The sequence below is a fragment of the Mustela nivalis genome (genome assembly GCF_964662115.1).
Source record: "Mustela nivalis genome assembly, chromosome: 4".
Taxonomy (NCBI): domain Eukaryota; kingdom Metazoa; phylum Chordata; class Mammalia; order Carnivora; family Mustelidae; genus Mustela; species Mustela nivalis.
Genome location: NC_139023.1, coordinates 28,001,615 through 28,029,083, shown reverse-complemented (window position 1 = coordinate 28,029,083; position 27,469 = coordinate 28,001,615). Strand labels below are relative to the sequence as shown.

The following is a 27,469-nucleotide window of genomic DNA, read 5'->3' as shown; positions in this document are numbered from 1 at the left end:
CAAGGCCAGGATGCAGGAATGGTATTATTATTAATGAAGGTTGTCTTGTACCCCCCGACCTAAATTAAATTCCAGGTCTGTTGGGGGAAAGAGAGGTGAGGGAGCCCTTCAAAGATGTTAGAGCTTGTTTTTAAAAACCCACTTGTACAGACCATGATTGGTTCTTACCCTTGGAAGACTTGAGGTCACTGCTTCCTTTTGTTGAGTCCTGTTATCAATCCTTTGCATACACTGTTCTACCCAGCAGGCCAGTTTCGTAATACATGGTAGTAGCAGGTGGATTCCCAGCATGTGGCTATTGATATAAGGTCATGGGTTTCATTGAGTTTACCTTCCAGAAGAGGTAAACTCAATGTCCTTTCTTTGAACTTGGTCTTCAAACAAATTCTGTTTTATGCTTGTGCCATTTCCTGCTTTCAGGGTCATGAAATCTACTCTCCAGGGTTATAAAATCTCTCCCCTAAGGAGAAGGCTGCAGCAGAGGCCTCCCTCCCGAGAAGCGATCATCTTTTAGCCATCTCTCCTCATCCACAGTTGCCATTCCGGGCTTGGACTTTGTGCCCACATTTTCCCTTTCAGATTCCGGGAGATCCCATGAGCTCACCTCTCCAGCCTCTCATTTATCTTCTCCTCTCCTTTGCTTCCAGAGCCCCCTTACTCACATGACTGGAGATTAATTGCACTTTTGCCATTTTTGCTGTCGGTTTTTTGAGCAACGACCATTCCTCCAGAAGGATGAAGTTAAATTTTAGCTTATGCCCACATTGTTCTCTCCTGTCCAGTGGCATTTTGATTGCCCCTTTGATTCTTGTCTTCTGTCATTTGATCATTCTTCTGCGTAGATTTTCATGAACCTTTGGATGAAGAAAGATAAAACGTCCCATCATTTTTAAGGAGGAAATAGTAAAAGAAAATACAGGGGAAAGGAATAGTAACAATAACAATATTAGAATCAACAAATCCTCATTGCTTTGATTTTCCAGAGGATGAAGAGTTTTTTTTTTTTTTTTTAAAGGAATAGATTTTAAAATTCTAAGTGCAGTCTATTGAAGAATAGAAAAACGTATGTGGAGAATTTGTATATTTATAAAACTCTGTTATTTAGAAGGCAATTGGCTATTTCCAAGGAAATGTCATCCTCTTTCACATTTGGAAGGAAATAAGACCAAGAACACGTTACGGAAATAGAAGACTCGCTTAAGGTTGTAATACATGTGTTGCCATTTTTGTCCATGGCAAATATCACTAGGAATCCATAACCCTCTGTTATTCCTCCTGGGTCTGAAAGCAGCCTCAGAATCCTTGTGCACACATGTCTACATTCAGGCAGAGGTGGCTTTTGTTTGAAAACCTGTTTTCCAGTGTCAGCGAAGAGGTCATAGGATGTTGATGGATTCCTGTCTCACGTTGAGGTCTTTCATCCATTTTGAGTTTATCTTTGTTTATGGTGCAAGGGAATGGTCCAGTTTCATTCTTCTCTGTGTAGCTGTCCAGGTCTCCCAGCACCACTTATTGAAGAGACTGTCTTTTTTCCATTGGACATTTTTTTCCTGCTTTGTCCAATATTAGTTGACCATAAAGTTGAGGGTCCATTTCTGGAGTCTCTATTCTGTTTTTGTGCTAGTACCGTGCTGTCTTGGTGATCACAGCTTTGTAATATAGCTTGAAATCAGGCAACATGATGCCCCCAGTTTTGTTTTTCTTTTTCATCTTTCCCTTGGCGATTTGGGGTCTTTTCTGGTTCTGTACAAATTTTAGGATTTCTTTGTTCTAGCTCTTTGAAAAACACCAGTGCTATTTTAATAGGTATGGCATTGAAAGTGTAAATTGCTCTGGGAAGGATAGACATTCTAACTGTTTACTCTTCCACTCCATGCATGGAATGTTTTTCCATCTTTTTGTGTGTTCCTCAATTTTTTTCATAAGTGTTCTGTAGTTTCTAGAGTATAGAGCCTTTACCTCTTTAGTTAGGTTTATTCTTAGGTATCTTACGGGTTTTGTTACTATTGTGAATGGAAATGATTCCTTAATTTCTCTTTCTACACTTACATTGTTAGTATATGGAAAAGCAGCTGATTTCTGTGCATTGATTCTGTATCCTGCCACCTTGCTGAATTGCTGTGTGAGTTCTAGTAGATTAGGGGTGGAGTCTTTTGGGTTTTCCACATAAAGTATGACGTCATTCTGAAGAGAGAGAGAGTTTGACTTCTTATGGCAGTTGGAATCTCCAAAAGGATCTCAGGAATTACTATGTATACGAGGTCTTTATTTGAACAGTAGTTTTAATAGCAGTTGCTAAAAACTATGAGCCATTTTTATCAAGAGTGGAAATGCTCCCATCTGGTACCTAAATCTTTCCTCCACCCTTCCCTTCTCCCATGTGTTAAAATGTGAACTCTGAGGAAAGCAGGAATATAATACTTAAGGAACACAAAAGAAAGTGTATCAATAATTGTTTTTTTTTTAAGATTTATTTATTTATTTGACCGAGAGAGATCACAAGTAGACAGAGAGGCAGGCAGAGAGAGAGAGAGAGAGAGAGAGAAGCAGGATCCCTGCTGAGCAGAGAGCCTGATGTAGGACTCGATCCCAGGACCCTGAGATCATGACCTGAGCCGAAGGCAGCGGCTTAACCCACTGAGCCACCCAGGCGCCCCTAAATAACCGATTTTGAAATTGATGTTAACAAATACAACCCAAGTAACAAACATTATTCTAAAATATGCATTCACTTAATCAATATTTACTGATCACCAAAAGAATAAAGAAAACCTGTTTTCCATCACTTGATTAATGTCTCTACTTGAACTTTTCTCTTTTCTTCTATACGCTTTTGGTTAGAAGCAGTTTAGCACATGAAAAGTTATTAGGAATAGTTTATTAATGCAACAAATATTTATTGGGTACTTGTTATGTACCAGGTACTGTTTTAATCACTTAAATAAAAAAATCAACCCCCCATTCTATGAAGTGTGCATTCTGTTAAAAGAACTGGAAAATCATTAGATAAACAAATAAAACTAGTTCCGATGGTGATGAGAGTTCTACACATGCCATGGTAGTAACTGATGGGATGGGCATACCTCTTAGACCGGTCTGGGATGAGATGGAGCTGGTATGTGAATGAAGGTCACGTGGGAGGTCCAGGGCAAAGAATCCAGGCAGAGAGAGCACAGGGGAAGCTCCAGGGAAAGAATGGGTCAGGCAGGTTTGAAGAACAGAAGGTGCCTGTGGTAGGACCATAGTGGATGAGGGTAAGCATGGGAGAGTGCGACGCTGGAGAGCAGGGGCTCCAGTAGGCAGATCCTCCAAGACATTACTAGCCGTGGGAAGGAACTTACATTGTATTGGAATGCAGCAGGACGTCATTGGAGGCATTGGAGGGGGTCAGTTTGATTAATTAGGGAGATGGCACGACCTGATTTATGACCTTTAAGAACCTTCTGACTGCTGTAGAAGACTGGATTAGGCATAGGAGAAGAAGCAATGAAGTCAGTCAGGTGGTTATTCGGTCATTCATAAAGACAGTTGTTGGTGAAGGAGAATAGGAGACAGAAATGGATGGGTTTGGAGTAGTTTTTGAAACCGCACTTTCTGATCAATAGGCAATGGAAACTCAGTACTACTATCCCTATTTCAAGTAGATTTAAGGTTGATTCAGTGATAAAAGTGACATGAGTTGAAGAGAAGTCCTCCATGGACTTTTTTTTTTTTTTAACCTATTATTCAACGCCATGCCGTATTCTTCTACCATGTTTACAAATCCCACCTATTTTGTGAGTGAGAGAATAAAGGAATATAATATTCTCAGAGAAGCAAAAATAATTATTGGCTTCCCTTGTTCCTTGACTTTGCTTTGACTCTTGTTAATCCCTCCACAATGTCTCTTTTCATTTTCAGGCATACTTACCCCTTACCTTCTGGATCACCTTGCTGGATGCCTTTTATCAAAGCCTGGTCTGCTTTTTTGTGCCTTACTACGTGAGTCCTTATTCACTTAAAGTGTGTGTTATTAATGAATCGGTGATGCTTCTTTGTTGCTGGTATCAGCATATAGAATTGATATATTTTAGGGTATCTTGTTCATATAGTCAAATGGATCATTAACCTACTAAATTATAACGTCCTCCCCCAAATATGTTAGACCGTGGATTAAATTTGGAGAGAAGTACATAGCTGACTCCTCATGAGTCTCCTTTTTAGCCCTGGGCTGCTTGATAGTTTTTGTAAATGACCTGGATAAAATTGAGAGTCCAGGCATGTAATGAGAAGAGTCAAAATCAGAGAGGCCAAGTCAGACTATGAAATCAGTTATTAGGGACTGCTGGGCTAAATCCACTAGGATGATATTTGTAGAATTAAAATTCTTATAAACAGTCTCTCTAAAACTAAAAAAACCTGTTTTATAGGTGAAAAATAGAAGAGATGTGACTAAACAAAACATGTATAAAAATGAATTTTAAAATTCAGGCAAAAACCAAGCACAAAGCAGCATAATCTAACTGCCCACCCATATACCCCTTACCCAGAAGAAAACACTGGTTTGATGATGATGGGTGAAAAACTGATAATTTCTAAGTTAATAACCTCTGTTCTTTAGTTCTTTATTTAAATAAAATGACTCTAATTTGCTCGTTAGAGTATTCTGGGCATACTACATTTCAAGAGGAATGCAGATCAGGCAACCTGAAGGTAAGCAGAAGAGAGCGAGTAGAAAATTGTGTCCTTGGAAGAAAACTTTAAAGACTTGAGGACATATACATAGGAGAGGAGGGGATATTTACTTACAGAGATATATACTTAAGATAGCCTTTTTTTTTTTCTTTTTGAGAGAGAACGAGAGAGAATGAGCACATGCACAAGCAGAGGGAGAGGGAGAGAGAATCCCAAGCAGACTGTGCTGAGCGCAGAGCCCAACTCAGGGCTCGATCCCAGGACTCCAAGATCACGACTTGAGCTGAGGAAAAAGAGACGCTCAACCAGCTGAGCTACCCGGCGCCCCTCAGGATAGTCTAAATAGCTGCCTCAGGGTTTTGCAGCTCTAAGAGCCAGCAGTGTAAATAAAAGTTTCCAGGAAGATGAATTATGGCTCAGGATAAAGAGGCGTTTCAACTGAAAAGTTCAAAGATAGGATGGCCCAAGAGTTGGTCTCTCTTTCAGAAATGTTCAAGTGTATCCTAAATAACCCCTTATTAGCAACACTGAAGAAGGGACTCCATCCTCAGTTGAGCTATAAAGTAAAGGGATGATACTCAAACCACTGAGTGTTTGAGTATCCAAGATCAATCAGCAAAGCTAATGTGTAGGATTCAGATAGAGCTTTGTTGTGAACCTTGTGTATCCAAGATCACTGAGTGTTTGAGTATCTCCAAGATCACCGCCCGTTGTTCTCTCTTCATAGACCTACCAGGGCTCAGACATTGACATCTTTGCATTTGGAAACCCCCTGAACACAGCTGCTCTGTTCATCATTATCCTCCACCTGGTGATTGAGAGCAAGAGCTTGGTGAGTGGTTTTTGTGCCTCTGAAATAGCCTAAAAGTGCTTGGGGAAATGTCTTCTATTAGCAGTGACTGTGCTAAACCCGAAATGCCTAGAAGACACACGGTAACGAGAGGAGTCACGACGCCAGATATGAAGGGTGATTCATGGCGGCTCTCTTGCTGACTGTTGAGTGCCATTATGTTGAGATTGATGTATAGCCAGGGAAAGTGGAAAATACCTGGCTCCTTGGTGGTATCCTTGGTAGATGGTTCAGGGAGGCATGAGTCAAGCTGGAGAAACAATCACCTTTCAGTGACCAACATTCTTCGAGATCATGCTGATGCCTTTCAACTCAACTAAAGAGAGGCATCATGCCATGATCCTCGTATATTGATATGAGTAAGTGATGGTTTTATCACAATAAAATGTCTCATGTTACAAAAAGAAACTTAAGTTTTCTTCCCTCCAGAGTTTTTACCACTTATTTAAATCTAGGTCTTTTTTTTTTTTTTTTTTTTTTACCTTGATGCTGACTTAATGATAGTTCATTCTTTTCATCAAAATGATTGTTTGGTAGCTGTCTGCAGCAAGCTAATGTGTAGGATTCAGATAGTGGGAGTGTGTTGTAAACCTTCCTTTGCAGATGAAGAACATGCCACCCATCTCTGGAGAATGCACCACCTCTGTGATTGTTTAGGCCCGTCACCCGTTTCCATTGCCATTGTCTTTGCTATAGCCACTCCTGGGACCATGGCTACAGCCCCTTAGACCTCCCGCCCAGCTCTACTCTAGACTCCTCCAGCCGTCCTCTACAAAACAACCAGAACCATCCTTTTGAAACACAAATCTTACCTTGTTGCTGTCCTTTGGGTAAGACCCTTCAGTGATTTCTCCTTGTACTTGGGGTAAAATGAAAAAGCCCTAAGTTGGCCTTCAAGACTTCGTGCAGTGATGCCTCTACTTTTCTCCCCAGTCACATTTCCACTTTTTCGTGGGCTGGAGCCCCACTGTCCTTCCTTGAGCAATTCAGATACAGTGAGCTCATGACCACATCAGGTCCTTAGCATTTATCCTATCTTTTGAGGGACGTATTCTTCCTCTTCCCTTGGTTCTTTGCACTTGACCCAGCTTACTTATACTTTTCGGTCTCAGCAAGAATAGCTCCAAGAACCCTTCCCTAATCTAATTTTTTCATACCATCCTCTTGTTTTTCTATATAGCCCCAATAATAATTTATTATTCATGAGTTATGTGAGTATCTGACTCCTGTCTTCTGCATTAGACTATAATCTCTGTGATGGGCAGGGTTCATGTTTGTTAATCACCATATTCCAGAATCTAGGACCGGACTGACACACAGCAGGTACTCAAAAATGTTTGAATGGATAAACAAATGATTAAATGACTAACCAGTCTTTGGGGTATATTTACCTTCTTGGTGGTGAATGCATTTCAAACAGAAATAGCTGAATGAGGTTATAGTTTAAATGTTAGGTGCAGTTATATTATAAAACTATAATAATTTCTAAAGCGTCATAATTTCTAAAGAATATTTTTGGCACTACTTGCCTTGCTATAACCTGCTGTAATCAAAGTGTATCAGCCTAAAGTACAGTAAAAGGTTAAAAATCTGGAAATACCATCTAGGGAGAGTAAAGGGACCTCTAGAACTAAATTATTGGGCATTGTTTTAATATCAGTTTGATTTAATTTTATACAGTTTTATAGGCACTTTGGGTCACTACCTAAGGAATTGTCATGGATTCTGACATTTAGTAGTGTTCCAAAGGGTCCAGCACATAAAGTGTCAGTTTAGGTTCACTGGTTGTGAGCAACAGCAACCTGAGCAAATAGGAAAGTTATTAAAAATATATTGAAGAGGGGTGCCTGGGTGGCTCAGTGGGTTAAGCCACTGCCTTTGGCTCAGGTCATGATCTCAGGGTCCTGGGATCAAGCCCTGCATCGGACTCTCTGCTCAACAGGGAGTCTGCTTTCCCTTCTCTCTCTGCCTACTTGTGATCTCTCTCTCTGTAAAATAAATAAAATCTTTAAAAAAAAAAATATATATATATATATATATATATATATGAACCATCATCAAACCAAACCAAACCAAACCAAACCATCCCGAAGGAACCAGAGTGGTTCCAGACATCCGGGGAACAAACTAGTGGGCAGGCTTGCCCTGCTCTGCTCAGACTTGGTTGACGTCCTTTTCTTTCTGCCCTTGCCTCGTGGTGCCCCAGGTTTCGTCCCTGGGGACAGAATTCTGTCTCCTCAGCTTCAGGGCCGGGCTTTGGTTAGAGGAGCGCCGCGGTGGCGACGGCGTGCGCGGTGCCGGGGAGCCTCACTAGGAAGCGGGAGCGTGAGAGTCAGGTGCCCACGAGAACAGTGTCTGTTATGTCAAGGTCGCATCATTAGGCCCTTTTTCTCACGCCCGGGGAGGCCCGTGCTCACAGCCTCCGAACGTCCCTTGTGAGGAAGAGTCAGCCCCTCTGAGGCTGTGAGGCGGCTTCCCTCATGCTCCGGCTCCTCAGCTCGCCTGCGCCTCCCACCGCCCCGTCTTCTCTCACCCGGAGCCTCCTGACTGTGACTGTATCCGTTTATGGAAATGCTCAGCTCCGGCAAGTTGCTATCTCCTTTGCCAAAAATCCATCTTAAGGGGAAAAAAAAAAAAAATCAGGCAGTAGGGTTCAATGAGAAGGAAAGACATTTGAGGAAGAAAGAAAAAATAACAGATCCTCGTTTTAGAGGCATGATGATTATCAGGAGTTAGCCCACATTTTCTGGGCAGTTTGTACATTTTATTTAAAAGAAAAAAAAGCAGTGTTTGTGTCACTTGTGAAGAGACCTACGGCGGGGAAGTACTTCGCAAGTGAAGAGGGAAAAGGAGAACACTGGATCTCGTTTGAAAAGTCTAGCCTTAGAAAATGATAGAGGCAGTGCTTCCCCCCAAAAGCATAACATACTCTCCTAGGGAATACATTACGATTTTAGGTGCTACTTTCCCTCCACTAAAGAGCACTGACGACTGCGTCGTGTGAACGTGATTCTCTTTCGTACCTCGGGTTATGTCCGTTTCCCTCTGTCACACAGATCAGACTCTAGACTCAGCACTCCGATGACAGGTGATGGGGATACCACATGGAAGGTAGTGATCCGCTTTTCCGTCTCAATGAAGTCACTCCAATAGGAAGCCAGTTTCAGAAAAATACTAAGAAAAATTCCAAGCTGTACATAGATAATGAAGGTAACTGGGTTAAGGTGTAATACACGAAGATTTGTTTCTTGCTCGTTTAAAGTCGGCTGAGGTTCCACAGAGCCCCAGGGCAGTTGTCCCCTGAGGGGGCAGCTCAGTGGCCTAGGCAGTGTCTTGTAGCTCTACCGTCTGGAATTATCCCCAAGGAGGAGCTCCTTGGTCATCATGGAAAGAAAGGAGACAACATGAAAAATTGCGCACCAGCTCCTCTGCGTGTCTAATGTGAACTTTTTTTTTTTTTTTTAAGATTTTATTTATTTATTTGACAAACAAAGATCACAGGTAGGCAGAGAGAGAGGAGGAAGCAGGCTCCCTACCAAGCAGAGAGCCTGATGCGGGGCTCTATCCCAGGATCCTGGGACCATGACCTGAGCTGAAGGCAGAGGCTTTAACCCACTGAGCCACCCACACGCCCCCTAACGTGAACTTTTTTTTAATGTCCCTTCCACTCACATTTCACTGGTCAAAGCAGGGTGCATGGCCATGCTTAATTTCAAGGGGGCGAGGAAATGCAATCCTTCCAGATGCTTACAGTGGGAGGAAATTAGAATATCGGTGAACAACAGTAATGTCTACCAGCCAGGTGAATGGGTAACATTTGAGGATTGGAATACTACCTAAATGAAGATACAGGCCAATTAGTGATAGTATTAAAAAAAAAAAAAAAAGAATTCCAAACAGCTCTTGGTGCACTGAACAATATAAAATAGAATCATCATCAAAAGTAACCTTTTGAGGGAGCGCCTGGGTGGCTCAGTGGGTTAAAGCCGCTGCCTTTGGCTCAGGTCATGATCTCAGGGTCCTGGGATCGAGCCCCACATCAGGCTCTCTGCTCAGCAGGGAGCCTGCTTCTTCCTCTCTCTCTGCCTGCCTCTCTGCCTACTTGTGATCTCTGCCTGTCAAATAAATAAATAAAATCTTTAAAAAAAAAAAAAAGTAACCTTTTGGCATTGGACTTTGTTTTACAAAATCGAAACAGAGGTGTGAACTCTCCATGGAAGGTGCTCGAATCTCCTCGCTGTTTTGTGTTTTGCTCACTGAGGGTTGCGACACCGTTCATTCATCGCTCAGACAGGTGGTCTCAACAGAGCAGACTCCGTGGGGACGCAGAGTCCTGTGGGTGAGAGTGTTAATTTCCCCGCCTCTCCTGTCTTGCAGACCTGGATCCACATGCTGGTCATTGCGGGCAGCCTGTTGTCTTATTTTTTCTTTGCCTTGGTTTTCGGAGCCCTGTGCGTCACATGCAATCCGCCGTCCAACCCCTACTGGATTATGCAGGAGCACATGCTGGACCCCGTGTTCTACCTGGTGTGTGTCCTCACAACCTGCATCGCCCTTCTGCCCAGGTACAAGGTTTTATCCGCGCGAGGGAGGCAGTGAGGTCAGAGGCTTGGAGGGCTTCAATGACTGCTAGGAACAGATGGCAGACCATCCCATTCACCAGCGAAGTCCGTCTGCATCCTCGCGAGGGCATGGGTTTGAACTCTTTGAGCAGAGTTAAGGCAGCCCAGAAGAGAGACTTCTCTCTCATGGAAAATTCTCATCGGGCTGCCATTCCCCAGAGCCAGAGCCGCTTCACCCACGGGGTTATCTGAGGATGCTTTCCTCTGACTTTTTGTTCCACCAACTCCCACGGGCGCTGCCCTCGTTGGCATGATTGGAGATGACTCACCCAGCTCCCCCACATCCCTGCCTGCAGGAGGGAGGAGGAGAGAAAACAGAACGCGAGCAGATTTCCTCCTGTGTGGATTTTTCTCTTTTTCTTTGTAATGGCATGACCCAGAACCCGCATGTCATTGCCATAGCCCATTAACTGGGACCTCAGTGTGTCGAGTCCGAGTGGCGAAAATCTGAGGGTTTCTAAAAAGAGAAACGGGAGGATGTGTACTGAGAGACAAGTTGTGGTCTCTGTACAGCCTGGCGGCACTGAAAACGTCCCTCCTGTGTCTGAGTTATCTTTCCCATTTTAGTTTCACTTGAATGTCTAGTGTTGTATGGGATGGAGATGGCGAGGAAGAATGCATCTGTAGCTCTCATAACATTTATCTTTTTAGCTGGAAACACTGTGCCACATAGTTGTTCTACCTTCTAAAACTGGTATGAGAGTCAAAATGGTGATTTTAGATTATTCTCGAACAGAGTTGACGAACTGACTCACAGGCCACCTCTGGCCTGCTGCCCGTTTTTAAAAGTAATGAAGTTCTATCGAACTGCAGACACACTCATTCATGTATCCTCTCTGGCTGAGTTTCACTACAGCAACAGAGTTGAACAGCTCCAACCGAGACACGATCTGGCTCGCTTAGCCTGAAATATTACTGTCTGGCCCACTGGGAGAAAGATGGTCACCCCCAATGTTCTAACAAATGCTGGAAAATGTGAAGGTGGCTTTAAAACGGGGTAACGGGCAGGGACTGGAAGGGTGTAAAGGTACATGATGGAAAAATTCTAGAATGATCGTGGATATCGACGTTCCTCCCGGTGGAGATTCAGGAGGAAGTGAGAAGCAGCACAGGTGGAGAAAACCGTGTCTTCACAGAAAATACATAAATGTCCTTAAAACAGGCTGCTGCTAGAAATGCGAATGTCACAGGCACCGCCGGTGAGGGGTCCGAAAGAAAGGAGGGACATGTTGCTGGAAATTTGAGGGAAGGCGGACTTTGGCACTATAGTGGCAGAAAACTTAGCCAAAGTGGGTTTTCCTGTTAGACTTTGGAAACCATGACCTTGGATATTTAGTGTTGAAAGTCTGGCCTGGTCTCTTCTTGCTGCTTAGAGTTAAAAAAAAAAAAGAGAGAGAGAGAGAGATTGAGGGTAAGTCTATTAAACCCAGAGAAATTAGATTTGAGAAATTCTCTGCCTTTGTAGATTTCAAAAGTTGTGAAAATGAAGAGATTGGCTTTGGGAATATGCTCTCGAGAGGAGGACAGCCCTGTGGCTGGACAGCCAAAGGCGGAGGAGATTAGGTCTGTGACATGGATCCCTTAAGCCACCTCAGCGGCCACCAGGGAAAGAGAAGGGGTTGTGTCGGGAAGCCCCACGGAGGACGCCATCTAATGGCCCAGATGGGTGGGAGACCCACAGGGTGGATGGCGGTGCTGTCCAGCGTCCGCGCTGCCCACGGGGACCGAAAGGGACAAGTGTGCAGTGACGTGTCCCAGGAGCCCTAGAAAAGTTCACTTTTCCCAGCTGGTGAGTACTTGCTGTGTCCCATGCCGCGTTCGCGGTGACTCTAATTCTGTGATGCTTTTTGGAACGTAGGTTTACATATCGAGTTCTTCAGGGATCCCTGTTTCCATCTCCAGTTCGGAGGGCTCAGCACTTGGACAGACTGACTCCAGAGGAGAGGACGGAAGCTCTCAAGAAGTGGAGAAGGGCTGGAACGCTGGGCCGCGCGCCATCCCGGTGTGCTGACCACTCAGCTGCCAAGTCGGAGAAGAGAGCCACGTCCGGCCCGTCTGCTCCCTTGGCGATGATGTCAGCACCGTCCTGTGCTGTCAAGCAGGGAAGCTTCTCTGTACATGAAACTCCCCTGGACTCAGACTTCTGTGAAACTAAGACCTCAGGGATGGTGGGGACCTCAGAGGGCTAAAAAAAAAAAAAAAAATGCAGGGTATCCTCCTTGGGGTGACAAGTCTCCCTTCAAATCTGGAAGAGGGACTTTGAAGAGGCACCTCTATCAAGCAAGAATCAGGTAGCTTTTCCCCTAAGGGACACAAAGATTCTTCTGTGCCCAGAAAAGCCAATGTGATGACCTTTCTTGTATGTTTGTAGATACATTAGAGAGGTTGCAGTTGGGCCTGAACTGAGTTTAGGGAGGTGAAATATTTCATTCCGAATCAAATGCTTTTATGAAACTTTTTGGATTTTGTAAAAGCATTTTGTCTTAGACGTGCAGACATTCTTAAGGGATTCATTTGAGATATATTTATTTTATTGGGAGATCTCAGATTCCAGGGAAATGCTTTCAGTGAGCAGACTCCAATCTGAATTTTTCTCTCATGAACAAAAACTAGTTTTTAGATCCGTTAGAACGCAGAAGAGATTTCCACATGGAAATAAAAATGTTATAAATGGTTAATTTCCAGAGGAAAAACTCCAAAGAGACTTTTAAATGACAATGTACCTAAAATAGAGTAATAACTCTACTGTTGAAAATGTGCTGATTATTAATAGCTTTTTATTTTCTTCAGGAAGATGCCTTTGGTCATCTGACTGCCCACGTAAGGCAGACCTCTCTGCTCATTTCGGTGTTCCTTGAGGCAGGGTCTTCATGGGGATGGGGCAGACGGGTGCCAGGGTTCGACAGGAATATGTTTCTCTCTCAGCTTTCAGGCAAGAGAAAACCTTTTATGAGGTCTGTCTCTGTGCAGATATCCACTGAGAAACATAGGCCATTAATAGGGCAGACACAATCAGCCTACTGTAGCCCACTTGGCAATTTCCTGTATTCTGAAACTTACAATAGCCTGATCAAAATGAGACAATCAATTTGAAAACAATCTTCAAGAGACCATTTTGAGGGTTCATATTCTTTACATTACCCTACTAGGTCTCCAGAGTTGTAACCTTTAAAAATGAGATATTATGCATTGAGACTAATACAGGTGATTCTCAGCAGAATTCCTTGAGGTTCTTAGAAAACTTTGTTTTTAAACACTTTTTAGGACAGGAATGTCGATAGCAAGCTAGTTGCTCTTGCAAATCATGTGTGTTGGCTTTTGTTAGAACAGAGACTAGTTTACCAACTGAGCCCAGATGTTACAAGATCATCTATTTTTGTTGAGTTCTTTTAAAATTCAGTATCTATTCATCTGAAAATTGTCAGCCACTAACCACCCAGAATCTCCTTCCCGAAATCTCCATGCTGATGTTCTATGTCTGTATCAAGGTCTTATGACTATTCATCTCTTATCCTCAGGGCTTCATCTTCTCCTGCTTCTTTGTCCTGGTCTGACATTTTTTTGGTAACTGTCTGATATTACCGCAAATAGTCTTTCACAGAGACTGATTTTTAGAACTTTCAAAATCCCACATGGCTGTTGGAGGTTGCTTTCTGCTCTCTTTAATGATTTTTTAAGATAAACTGTTTAATAAATCATGTGTACGAAAAACTGTCATTGCTTCTATACATATGACTGAGCCCCACACTAATTGGTACCAGAGCTTAGAAGGAAAATCCCAAAGCCCAGCTTTTCCCAGAATATTGTAATGGCCTTTTCTTATATGGAAAAGTCAGTCATGTCCTGTCATCTGTTATCCCGATAGCAGCTGGCATTCATTCCCTGAATGTGAATAAAGGGTTAGAATCGAAAGGTAAAAAGAATAAGCCAAGAGGACCCAGGGGAAAAAGTCAATCTCGCAGATGTCAAGTGCCCAAACGTAAAAGTAGAAGGAAGTCTTGAGTGTTTGTGTTATGAGTCCGTAGTCTCTTACCTACAATTCCAAAATCCCAAGAGCTCTGAAACTGAAAAATTTTTCATAAATTAGGCACAAATTCAATGTCCTAAACAGATGTAAAACTATTTAATGTAATTCTCCAGATATTTTGCTATAAAAAATGTATTTTATTACTGGGTGCTAAATTGTATTTTTTAAACTCTGAAAAATTCTGGATTCTGAAACATACCTGGCCCTTGGGTGAAAGAGATTTGAGATCTGTATCAAGCCTTTAAATGGTCTCATTCACAGTTAAATAACTTTTACGCAGAGTTACCCAAGCTGATGGGATCTGTTGTGTTTTGGTATTCTATGTATTTTACCGAATTTTGGGGGACAAGCATAGTATCATAGTTCCTGTTGATTCATGGTTTATTAATAGTTTACATTTTATTGATTGATTATATTTGTTGATTATTAGTTTACATTTTGCTGTAATTTTACCCCAAAAGACCTGTGAAAGAATTATTGTATCAGGCTCCCAGAATGTACTCTAGACATGAAAGATTCCTTGCATTCTTACCAGGATTAAAGTCTTCTTTGGACACTTAAGGGACTTGGAACTATTAGGAACCTCTCATTCAGAGAACCGTCCATCACCTAAGGTGAAAGAGTGTGTTCCTGTGACAGTGAGCCACGACAGGTAAATTTGGATTGGTCGGCGGCTGGAGGCCAGCTATTAGAGTAGGAGGCATGGTTTTCTGGAACTTGCTATTATCCATGCTCCATGTCCATTAAAAAAAAAAAAAAGACTGTACTATTTTATTTGTATTAAGGGTTTTTTAAAAAAAGATTTTATTTATTTATTTGACAGAGAGAGAGCACAAGCAGGGGGAGCAGCAGGCAGAGAGAGAAGGAGAAGCAGGCTTCCCGCAGAGCAGGGAGAGCCGGATGTGGGGCTTGATCCCAGGACCCCGGGATCATGACCTGAGCCGAAGGCAGTCACTTGACCAACTGAGCCACCCAGGCGCTCTGTATTCAGGTTATTCAGAATAAGTACAGTAGGTATACTTGCCTGAACATAAGTGGAGCAAGGCTGACAGTTTTACGTGAAGTATGGGTACAGACTTAACAGAACTATAACAGAACAGACATGTGTTCTTACACTTTCACACAATCCTGACCCTAATTCCATTGCTGGATTTCACATTCTCAGGAGGTTTATACAAACTCCAGAACAGGAGATGAATAACATGGGAAGTGTCAAGGCAACTTCTCGAATTTGAAATATGTGCAAACATAGAAAAGAGTACAAAAACACAGGTATAAAATCGCAGTAAATCTCTGTGTGGGATGCTGAGGCAGTCCGGGGTGCTGGTGAAGTTTAGTGGGGAATCCTCCTGTTCCCAAGGCATTTAGATGTTGCAAAATGGCTGCCTAACTAAATTACTTACGTGCGACAATTTATATTTTGAAGCTTTTTAGTGGGAAGGAAAATACTTTTAACCACTAGTTACTTCGGAAATTGATGGGCATAAAGTGGCCTAGTGCTTAAAAGCATGTGAGAACATCAGATATTAAACACATTTCAAGGCAAATTAGAAAATGTTTTACTCCATGCCAACTTGAACTGCGCTTTGAGAGGCATTTCCGTGACTTTATCATTAGGGGGCAAACACAGGAAAGTTGGAAAATACTGAATCGGAGGTTGGGTGCAATTTAATTTTTGTTTTCAAAAACTGAATCTCTCCAGACTAAAGCAAGTTCTCCTTTGGCAAAGTTCAATCTCCATTCATTATCACACAGGTGAAACAAAATTCTTCCCAGGAATATTCTAGCTACTGAGTTCTCAGTCAGCTAACTGATAGACGCTGAAGGAATCCCAGCTCTAGGGAAGGTTCTACAAAGACTCCTCTGTAAAGTTACATCCTTGAGTTAAGTTCAGAACGTGCAGTCCTGTCATCTTAAATGCTAGTGCTGGTATCTAAGCAGTGTTGTGTTCAGTATGTTTTACCATTTTAGCCACCTAAATAGATGCTGCTTGTCTTCTACCTCAGACTGTCTTTCATAGGGTTTCAGAACTATGCAGACTTGAGTAATAGTAAATAATTTAAGCATGTAAATTGTCTTGGCTCTTAATCAGAAGCAAGTCTCCAATATTAATATTGAAATTTGCCACTATGCTGCTGTGCTTGAGAAACAAAAGCTGGCAAAGATTAGTCAGCCTGGATCTCGAAGTCTTCTTTGTCACTGGAATAAAGAGAATTTTCTAGAACCTCCTACCCTATCACCTGCCTTATTCCAGAGCTGATTATTTTGTGCTATGGTCAAGATTAGGCTTGGCAAAAGAACAAATCTGCTTTGCTTTTTTTTTTTTTTTTTAAAGACTGTCATTAAACTTGAAGCAAGAGAAAACTGAAGTTGAAAAAACTGAATAAAATTAGATCAAAACAAACATGAACATTTGCAGTGTACCGCTGAGCATCCCTGTCCGTGAAAAGTGCTTCTGGACAGCTCTCTGCAGGAAGCTCCCCACAGTCGACAAGGCCATTTTCTTTGAGTGCAGCTGGCAAAAGTCTCGCATCATCTTTGGAATTAGTTCAGGAGAAAGGTGCGGATGTATATTTGTCTTTCAATCCATTCGACGAAGTAGGACACATTGCTATAAACTCCAGGCCCCAGGACTTTGGAAAAGCAGATGGAGCCCCACGACGTTAAACCAAATAATGTCCACTGTCCTCCAGGCCGCTCGCAAACAAGGGGCCCACCGCTGTCACCCTGTAATGAACAGCAGTGGACATTAGTCACTGGTATGTTAGAGCCCGCCTGGGATACAATGAAACCAAACCCAGCTTAGCCAAGTTCTTGGCAAAAGTTTTCGTTGCCAACTGGAAGGAGTAGGCTTTGCACTACTACTACATAGATGGACTTTCAAATGCACATTTTAAACCCCGATCCTTAAAAGAATGGGGGTCCCTTGAAAAAGGACTACATTCTTATTTCCATGAAATCAGACTTATCAGCCATTTCCTGTGCTTGTCAAAATAGGTCATAGTTTTTCTTTAAATTTAGTGTATCAGAAAAAATTCTCTCCTAATTGATCTCATTCTTCTAACTGCGCCCGCCACTTTATAAATGTTGCAAGTACCCAAAATGGAACATTCAAATCAAAGGTTTTCTTTTCTCCGCACAATAGTACTAGAAAAATATTCCAGAATAACTTTGTTTTCAAGATTCTTGTTTTGTGAATGAGTGCATTTAGTGAAAGACACTGGCAACTTGCTGTTTCTTAATAGTTCTTAGGATTTTTTTTTTCAGTTAGTGCACGTGAGTGTTAAAGAGCACATCGGATTATTTACAGCGAAGTATTCTCTTTGTCGCCTCTGTTCTATCTCATGTACACGGAGATTTTCATTCTTGACACTTTAGGTGGACTGTTCTTTCACCCACATAGGATTAGCAGTGAGACCCTTCAGCTTTCTAAGCACGAATATTGGCTACATCTGAAAAGATCAGAGATTAGGTGTGTTCTGCATGGCCTCAAAAGAGAGGAATCAATAGCCTAGAAAATAAAGAAGTAAGTATATGAATTCATGGTGGGAATTGACACAGACTCCTGCCCTGGAAGGATGTCAAACTTGGAAGTCCATAGCTGGTCTTGTCCCCCTGGTCATGTTGGAGAAAAATGCTGATTAGGTTTATCGATGCTCCTCTAAACACTTTCCCTTGGATTTGCTCATTTACTGCTCAGGAGATCCCTATGAGTTGCTAAGAATTATTACAATATCCATGTGATGAGACTGCGGCACAGGTGTGTACCCTGTTTGTGGGCAGGGTTCGAATTAGACCCACGCGGTCCATGACTGTGACTCTGACTCTGTAACTACTGGGCTCTCCTCTCAGAAGTGTGAGCAGATACCACCGCTGTTCGAGCAAAATAAGATGTTTGACTGTGCTGTGTACCTCTGTGGAAACAGCCGTCTTTACGTGTATGGCTGACCAACGCCGTAAGCCTAAATAATGATGGTCCTCACAAGGGGTTAAATGAGTGCCTGAAAGCCTAGTTGAGTTTTTTAAAGCAAAATTTACTAAAAACATTTTATTAGACCTATTGCACGATTTTTCACCTCCCCTCCTATAAAAGGACTGCTAAGAGGCTGACTGACGTTGAGCTGCTTATTATGCCAGAGAGTGATTCAAATGGGACCTATATTGCCTCTCAAAAAAGAGGCTCTTCAAAAAAAAAAAAAAAAAAAAAAAGGCTCTTCAGAGAGGAGAATGGGAAAAGGGCACACGGTGACTGGGGAATTCCATATATTGAGAGACACTGTCAATAAAAATAAATGTAATTAGCACTTCAAAATAAAACAGGACGTGTACAGGTCAGCATCTCTATACTTCCAGATTAAGATTTAAGCCAAATAATTGCTTGGCATTTACTCTTTGCCAGAGTCTGTGTAGGATTTATGAAGATGAAGGAGACAGGATTTTTTGTCCCTGAGTGGCCAAAAGTCTGCTTGGGTAAGACGCATAACTCTACTTAAAAGCCAGGTCCAAGGGCCAGTACACGAAGGAGTCGTCAGAGGAATGAGGGATTACGGCCTGCTGGAGGGGAGCAAAAAGTAGCTTCCCAAGGTGTGGGTTTTGAGCAAGGCCTCATGAGACCAAAAGACATTTGTCAGGTGAAAAGGGGGAGGAAGGAGCAATTTGAATGCAAGGAAGAATACAGGAAAGGGCACATTTCGCTCTTTTTCGGTCCCCTTTTCGCAATATTGGGCTTCCGGCCAAAGTTTAGGCTTGGCGTCAGTATTGAACCCCATGATTTCTAGACCTTAACATGATTTCTAGACCTTAACAGAAGGGTCCACAGCTTCCAGAGTGTCCTATGGATGCCAGGGAGGAAGATAATGAGAGGTTCTGTGAATAATCTTGCTCCGGACCTGGTCAAAAGGAGCTTTGGAGGACTTGTTTTGTTTTCTCCGTGGGGATGTACTGGAGACTAGCTGGTATGCACTGAAGACCGCCGCAGCGTTGAATTCCTACGACTGCCGATGCTGGCTGGACCTAGGTCCTACTGGACATGACATGAGCCTGCCTGTGCTTGGACTTCAATTCTCTTTCAAAGAGTCTCCTCTCTTCCCTTTAGCAATTGACTAGAGATGAAGAGGCAGCAGTCTGGGGCACAACTCCAAACCTTCCTGGGGACAGGGAGAAATGTACGCACACGGATCATTGTTCCAGGAGAGTGTGACGGTCGAGCACTTGGACTCTGGAGCCAGACTTTCTGAGCTCATAGCCTCACTCTACCACCTTCATGCCGGCCAAGATGGGGAAAATGACTTAACCCCTCAGCTCCCTTGTTTTCTTGATTTCTAAAACAGCAAAAACAGTAACACTGCCACAGGAACGGCTGATAAAGCTTAAATGGGTTCTTAGCACTGGAACACGACAAGCACTAACTGATCAGTGCGAATTATACAGCTACTGTTCACTGAGTGAGCGTGTCAGACATCACACGTGTGGAAGTGAAAGATGGGCTTTCGCCTGCATGACGTAGGTGATCAGGTAATCCTCAAAACACCCCGAAAATTAGAATCAGCCCCAGCTTGTGATGCTAGAGAGGTTAGATTAAGTTCTCCAGGTCAAGTTGTTCTTACAGGCAGAGATGGGATTCAAGCCAAAAGTTTCAGGCTGCAAATCTTGTGTTCCAAGCCCCATATCACATCACGCTGCCTTCCCCAAAAACTTTCTTTTTTTCTTTTTTGTTTGTTTGTTTGTTTGTTTTGGTGTATTTGGTTTGGGAAATCAGACCTGGGCCTCTTGCCTGAAGGCAGCCCACCTCAACTGATTCATGGCCAGGAGGCAGAAGAGACTGTGACCTTGGTGAAACACCAAGCGATCTGCTGGCCTCCCTGTTTGCCACTACAACGAAGGAATCACCACTGGGCCATTTCCAGTCCTCTGATTTGCCCATTCTAAAACAGGCTACCAAAAGTGTTCTTTTATTGTGTTAGCAGTAATAACATTGTCAAACTCTTCTTCAATTCAAAAATACGAGGGGCGATCTGATCTACCCCACAACAGTGTAATAACTAAAGTGTTTCCTAGCCGGGGCATATAATAACTGCCTTCCCCACTCTGTATAAGCTTCTTTAAAGCAGAAAAAGAAATTAAGAAAAAAAAGTCCATTTACAGGAATTGTTTTTTCACCAAAGTGATGAAAGACTTGTACTCTGAAAACTATAAAACACTGATGAAGGAATTCGGAGATGACACAAAGAAATGGAAAGACATTCCATGCTCATGGATTGGAAGAACAAATATTGTTAAAATGTCTATGCTATCAAAGCAGTCTATGCATTTAATGCAATCCCTATCAAAATACCAATAGCATTTTTCACAGAACTCGAACAAACAATCCTAAAATTTATATGGAACCACAAAGACCCCAAACAGCCAAGAGGTATCAGAATTTCAGTCTTCAAATTATATTGCAACACTGTAGTAATCAAAACAGTATGATACTGATACAAAAATAGACACAAAAATCAATGGAACAGAACAGAAAACCCAAGGGGCACCTGGGTGGCTCAGTGGTTTAAAGCCTCTGCCTTTAGCTCAGGTCATGATCCCAGGGTTCTAGGATGGAGCCCTGCATTGGGCTCTCTGCTTAGCGGGAAGCCTGCTTCCTCCTCTCTCTCTCTGCCTGCCTCTCTGCCTACTTGTGATCTCTGTCTGTCAAATAAATAAATAAAAACCTTTAAAATCTTAAAAAAAAAAAAAAAAAAAAACCCAGAAATGAACCCATAATTATATGGTTCATTACTTTTCGACAAAGCAGGAAAGAATATCCAATGGGAAAAAGTCCCTTCAACAATGCTGGGAAAACTAGTCAGCTATACACTAAAGAATGAAACCGGACCACCTTTTTATATCATACACAAAAATAAACTAAAAAATTTTAAAGTCCTAAAAATGATACCTGAAACCATAAAATGTCCTATGAGAGAGAACAGGCACTAGTCTCTCTGATATCGGCCATAGCAATATTTTCTAGATATGTCTCCTGAGGCAAAGGAAATAAAAGCAAAAATAAGCTATTGGGACTACATCAAATCAAAAGCTTCTGCACAGTGAAGGAAATCATCAACAAAACTAAAAGCCTATGGAATGGGAGAAGGTATTTTTAAATGACATTCTGATAAAGGGTTCGTTTCTAAAATTGATAAGGAACTTCTACAATTCAACACCCTGAAAACAAATAATCCAATCAACAAATGGGCAAAAGACATGAACAGATGTTTCTCCAAAGAAGATACCCAGATGGCCCACAGACACACAAAAAAGATGTTCAACATCACTCATCATCAGGAAAATGCAAATTAAAACTACACCAGGATACCACCTTCCACCTGTCAGAGTAGCCAACATCAAAAACTCAAGCAAGTATTAGTGAGGATGTGGAGACAAAGCTGCCCTCTTGCCCTGTTGGTGGGAATGCGAACTGGTACATCCACTGTGGAAAGCAGTATGGCAGTTCTTCAAAAAGTTAAAAATAGAACCACGCTATGATCTGGTAATCGCACTAGTGGTCATTTACCCAAAGAAGACAAAAACACTCCTTCAAAGGGACAGGTGCACCCCTGGGTTTACCGCAGCATTATTTACAAGAGCAAAACTGTGGAAACAGCCCGACTATCCATTCCACTGAGAGAATGGATAAAGAAGATGTGGTACGTATATACAATGGAATATTCGGTCATAGAAAGAATGCAGTCTTGCCATGTGCAATGATATGGACGGGGCTAGAGGGCAGTATGCTAAGCAAAGTCAGAGAAAGACAAATACTGTATGATTTCACTCATATGTGAAATCTAAGAAACAAACAGATGAACATAGAGGAGAAAAAGAGAGACAAGCCAAGAAAGAGACTCACAGTGGTAGAGAACAAACCGCTGGTTATCGCAGGGGAGGTGGGTGGGGGATGGGTGTGATCCGAGATGGGGACTAAGAAGCGCACATGTCATGACGAGCACAGGGTGACCCACGGAGTGTGGAATCACTCTGCTGTACCCCTGAAACTAGCATCACATTGTATTTAAGTACACTGGAATTAAGATTAAAAAATGGGGAAAAAAAAGTAAGCTTCTTTGAGCACTTGTACCTTTTTATTCTCCCCTGGGAGCCAGTCCAATAGTCAATGAGCATTTATTGGGTAAATATTAAAACGCCTCCCTGCTTTGGAAGGTAGCACGCTCAGCAAACCACTGTGACCGGAAACCCTGGGTGTTGGAAGGTCCTGTGCGGTGATCGCTCAGGACATGCTGGCCATCAGAGGCAGGCCCAGGCAACACCAGTGCGGTCATTCTGTCACACACCCTGGAAGCTGGGATGTGTGTGTGGGCTTTACTGCCATCCCCCGATGGGATGTTGGTCCCAGGCGGCAGGCAAGAGAGATGAAGGCAACCGGAGTGAAGGGCACGGAGGCAGGGAGGGGGTCGCTCGGGCACCGGAGCGAGCACAGACTGTGAATAATTAAACCTCAGGTAATAAGCAGTCTCTGAAAACTATTCCCGAAGGGTGGCATGTGAATAATAACGAGTTTCTAGGGCCCCCACTGACGCGACCGCAGAACTGACTGTCCTCGCGACGCGCAGAGCAATTTACCATGCACGAGTCCACGGTACCAGACTCGTAGCCGGCGCATATCATCCGCGCGGTGATGGTCTTCATGTCGAAGTAGGACTGGCACTGCTCCAGGGAGATGATGCGGACCTCTCCCTCTTGCAGCTTAAAAGGCACTGGGGTTTTAAAAAAGAAAAAGAAACGAAAGATCTAAGAGGGCAATCTGACTCAAAACTGAGGCTAAGCCGTACAGGAAATGATTACCTCTGTATACCCAGAGAACCATATTTACTTAAAATGCCATTCCAAAGACAAGGCTTGTTTGGCATCACAATTTTCAGTGAGAAGTGTTGACAGTGGTCATCTCGTCAAACACCTTTTATTAATGAGAAACTGAGGCACAGACGGCATCAATACCTTGGTTAGGTAACGTGGCTCCTGCTTTTCCCCTCTTAAAATATGCTTCAACAAGAACAACAGCTACATGATGAAAAGAAAAAAATCAAGCCAGGGTCCTTCCCCAGATGGGGGGTTAGCCCAGCTCGTCCATCGGGTCTAACAGGGGAAGGTGAACTCTATCTTAGGTTTAAAGACTGTGTCTCACCATGTTACCATAGCCATTACCAGTGGTAAGAACCTGTAATTCTTTTTTTTTTCCCCTAAGATTTTATTTATTTATTTGACAGAGAGATCACAAGTAGGCAGAGAGGCAGGCAAAGAGATAGAGGGAAACAGGCTCCTCACTGAGCAGAGAGCCCGATGCGGGGCTTAATCCCAGGACCCTGAGATCACGACCTGAGCCAAAGGCAGAGGCTTTAACCCACTGAGCCACCCAGGTGCCCCAGAAGCTGTAATTCTTGAAGGGATGATAGAAAGATGTTGAAAGGAACAAAGCCATCCCTTGCTATCAGCAGAGGGAACACACAAATTCTGTTTCTAAGTTCTCACGGAATAATGATGGGTTTCCTGAAAGCATAATCTTTTGTTGTTGAGACCTACAAATTATACACATCATTCCCCTTTTAGATAGTGATGGTGAAGCAGTCTATATTATATACAGAGTATCTTATGGGAAGAAAGGAGCACGTCTGGAAAATCAATATGATGGAAACAGTTTTGGAGAGTTGTCAAAAGAATGGTAATAGGAACCATCACTAACATTTATTGGGTACTAGTGGTAGGTCTGGACGTGCACTCAGCGTTTTCTGGGCCAACGGTCTTAAATCGTTACAATAATTCTGTGAATTAGACAGTTGCTATTATTTTTTTCCACTTTATGGTAAGCTAGGAATTCAGGGTCGATTGGGACCTTTCTCACTGAATTCAGACCCCCACCCTTCACGCTGCACCATATGTGTGGTATGTATGATGCTACATGACTGTTCTGAGTCTGATGCAGATATTATAGAAACAATACAAGGAAGGGTGATATAGAGTATATTCTGCTGTTATATCACACCACATTACTAATTATAGCTTTGAAAAACCGAGGTCTACAGGAATGGTGACGTCTGCCTTCGAAGGTCTTCCATGGGAGCGCTTCGGAAGTCACTGACTCACTTGTTTCTCGGCTTTTTCTTTGTTGTCAATTCATTATGTAGAAAAGAAACTCAACTTACCAAAACTTATCTGACTAAATTTTAAGGAACAAAAAATTTGTGCTTCAGATTGGCAGTTGCAAAGGTAGATAGTGGGACACCAACGTCCCTCACCATTCCCGAGAGCCATGGTGTTACTCGAGAAAGTCGGAGCGGCCAGCACTTGCTGTTAAAGAAGCTATCTCATTGATTACAGTCTTATTCTATACTTTATTACTATTGTTACACTTATTATTATACTTTATTAATAATGTTAATTAATAATAACTAATTATTACAATTATTATTACACTTATTTATTCTATAGTCTTATTCTACACTTTTAATAGGTCAAACAAAATGAGGGGGTCCATTACGGGGGCTGGGAGTAAACAGTACAAAATCTTTCATGTTTTTAGGTTTTATGTTTAAATCACCAGGGAGCCAAATTTAATCAATTTAAATAGGCATATAGCAAGTCAGTTTTCTTTCTGGACGGACTTTCAGGCTGTATTATAGATGTTGACAAGATCAAATCATAACACAGAGCAGGAAATGGGACCAGGTGTGCAGCTTGACAGGGGGCTGGAATAGCCTAGCCGCTCGAGAGAGCCACCGAGGGACTCTGCCTGCGGGGTGGGAATCACTGGTAAGATGGTCTCAAGCCAGGAGGACCAACAGCGTGGGTCATGGCTCCCTGAGGAGAAAATCTGAGGCGTGGAGAAGGATTTGTGAGGCTGCCTCTGAGTGTGGCAGGTCTAAGTACCACGAAGTACTGCCCTCTCCCATTTGCCATTTGTGGCTCCACTTCTAGAAGTGGAAACCGGAACTTGTTGCCAAAGCCCGGGAGGTGGCACAGTGGCATTGGGGTGTAAAGAAAAGGCAAGCACTGCCGAGGCTCCTGACTTACTTTTGTTGCCCATGTGCCCCCAGCCTGTGATGTAGCAGTACGTATCGGGTTCCAAGGCCTGCTCTGAGCTGGGCAAGCAGACCGGACGGACGTAGCTGGTTTCATTGACGTCTTCGCTTAGCTCCACGATGCTGATGTCATAGTCCACCACAGCTCGGCTATAGCGAGGGTGCAGGACGATGGTCTTCACCAGGCGTGTCTGCATGAACGTCGACGGGTGGTCCAGATTGTTGATGCCAAACACCACTTTCCAGACGGCAGCGTTCTCTCGCCTGAAAGATTGAATTCAAGAGCTATGGGCATCTTGAACTCAAATTTAAATTTTGAAATTTACATGTGATTTTGAAAATACCTTATTTATGTAAATAATGGCTCTTTCCACACCCAACGTGTGTATGTATTAGAGGCCTTTCTATAAGGCTCTGAGCAATTCGTAAACAAGCATTCTCGTGGAAAGCAAAACTCGTGCTTCTAGAATGGGGGGATTCTGGAAAATAAAACTTGTTTCAGTTTGAAAGGCAGGCGTGGTGGGGGGAGTGTTGCTTGCTTTACTGAGTGGGAAAAATAATAAAAAGACACGAAGAAGAGAGAGGAAATTCTGGCACATGGAGAGTCCTGAAAGTTAACTGAGTGAAGTGTTTTTAGATGCACTGACTAGAATAATCCCAGCGAGAGTTCAAAGCCAATGCTGTCTGAGACTGACCGCTGGAAGTCGCGGGTCACCTTTTTAAGCATTTGGCTTGAAATTTTCAGAAGGTTCCCTTGAAAACTTGCCATTTCTCTGAGGTACTTGCTCCTTCTTGGAGGGATGTCTTAGCCTTGACTTTTTACTCTTCTTTCTTTTTATATATTTTTGAAGATTTTATTCGTTTATTGTCAGAGAGAGCGTGCACACACAAGCTGGGGGAGTGGCAGGCAGAGGGAGAAATAGACTCCCCACTGAGCAGGGAGCCCTGGGACTCCATCCCAGGACCCCAAGATCATGACCTGAGCTGAAGGCAGACACTTAACCAACTGAGCCACCCAGGTGTCCCTCCTTCCATTTTTTCCTCCTGTCTCCTCTTCTCCTCTGCTCTCAAGTCTATGTCCACATGTCCCAGGGCTCTTCTGTCCATCTTCTTATTCCTTGATGAGATTATGGAATCTAATTATCCCCTTTAAGATCTCATGGAGTCCAGTGGTTTTTAAATGCCACCAAATCCTGGAAACTCCCAAACGTGCATCTCCACCCTCCCCACTGAGCTACAAACTTAAATACACAATTATCCATTTGACACACTCGCTCGTATGTTTAATAAGAGCTAAGGATTTTCAGTGCTTCTCATGTATTTGACTATGTTCCAAGCATTCAGAATTCATCTTACAGATATTTAGTATTTATAACCATGTGGCAGAGCTGAATCATCTCTTTCTCTTATCCCAACACCATGTTCATCAGCAAGTCTTCACCACTTCACTTTCAAATATACCCGGGATCTTGCTATTTCTCCTTCCTCCGCAATCTATCTTAATACAAACCACTGTCATGGACTTGGATGACTGCAATGGCCTCCCAGGTGGTGGCCTTTCTTCGACTCTTAGCGCTCTGGCCCCTTTTCCTCATGGCAGCAGAGTAACCCTTTTAAAAACAAAATTAGATTGAGTCCATTTCCTGCTCATAATTCTCCAGGGACTTTGAGTCACGCTTGAGATATACTCCTCATGGCCTCTAAGATGACCCGCTCCATTCCAACCCCAAGGACTTTCTCTTTTTGGATACGCTGAGGACACCCCCAACCCAGAGGCTCTCCCCTTTCTGTTCTCTCTGTTTCCATATGGTTCTGACCTTAACTCCTTCTCTTCTCTGAGGTCTCAGCTCAAACACCACCTCTTCCCTGCCGCCCTCCTTGGCCACCCAGTCTAGGCTTTATTCCACCCCCATCACTCTCTACTCTTGACCTTGCTTTAATTTCCATCTCACTGATATCAATGACATTGGCACAGCTTTTTGTTCTCTGCCTTGCACCCAGAATGTAAGCTCCGTGAGACCAGGGAATTGGTTGGTCTTGTTCACCGCTGTATTCACAGAGCCTAGGGACTAACATGCAGTGGCTTCTCAACAAGTATTTGTTTAAGGACAGCCCAATGCATGCTGTTTCAAAACATGTACTAGGGGCCAAATCCGGCCACATAGGCAAGGTCTACTCTTCATCAGTCCCTCTACCCTCTCTTCCATTCCCAGTCCCAGTCCACTCT

The 27,469-nt window shown here is 43.0% G+C and overlaps 2 protein-coding genes across 10 annotated transcripts in view; one reads left to right on the top strand and one right to left on the bottom strand.

Moving 5' to 3' along the window:
* Positions 1-13,857, top strand: part of ATP10D (ATPase phospholipid transporting 10D (putative)) — a 105,157-nt gene extending 91,300 nt beyond the window's left edge. For 3 of the 6 annotated variants that reach the window (XR_014311075.1, XM_082728360.1, XM_082728359.1), the window contains 4 exons: positions 3,901-3,981; positions 5,402-5,506; positions 9,902-10,051; positions 12,005-13,857. Coding sequence is in view for 4 of the 6 variants with exons in the window: in XM_082728360.1 (XP_082584486.1) it covers positions 3,901-3,981; positions 5,402-5,506; positions 9,902-10,051; positions 12,005-12,157 (489 nt within the window). In the remaining 2 variants the exon portion in view is untranslated. Of the gene's footprint in view, positions 1-3,900; positions 3,982-5,401; positions 5,507-9,901; positions 10,090-12,004 lie in introns of all 6 variants that reach the window. The other 3 variants (XR_014311076.1, XM_082728358.1, XM_082728357.1) reach the window with 1 other exon arrangement.
* Positions 13,793-27,469, bottom strand: part of CORIN (corin, serine peptidase) — a 246,408-nt gene continuing 232,731 nt past the window's right edge. For 3 of the 4 annotated variants that reach the window (XM_082728362.1, XM_082728363.1, XM_082728361.1), the window contains 3 exons: positions 25,235-25,506; positions 22,790-22,923; positions 13,793-16,900 (listed from right to left, as the gene is read on the bottom strand). In XM_082728362.1, the coding sequence (XP_082584488.1) occupies positions 16,718-16,900; positions 22,790-22,923; positions 25,235-25,506 (589 nt within the window). In that variant the 3' untranslated portion in view covers positions 13,793-16,717. The remainder of the gene's footprint in view (positions 16,901-22,789; positions 22,924-25,234; positions 25,507-27,469) is intronic. The other variant, XM_082728364.1, reaches the window with a different exon arrangement.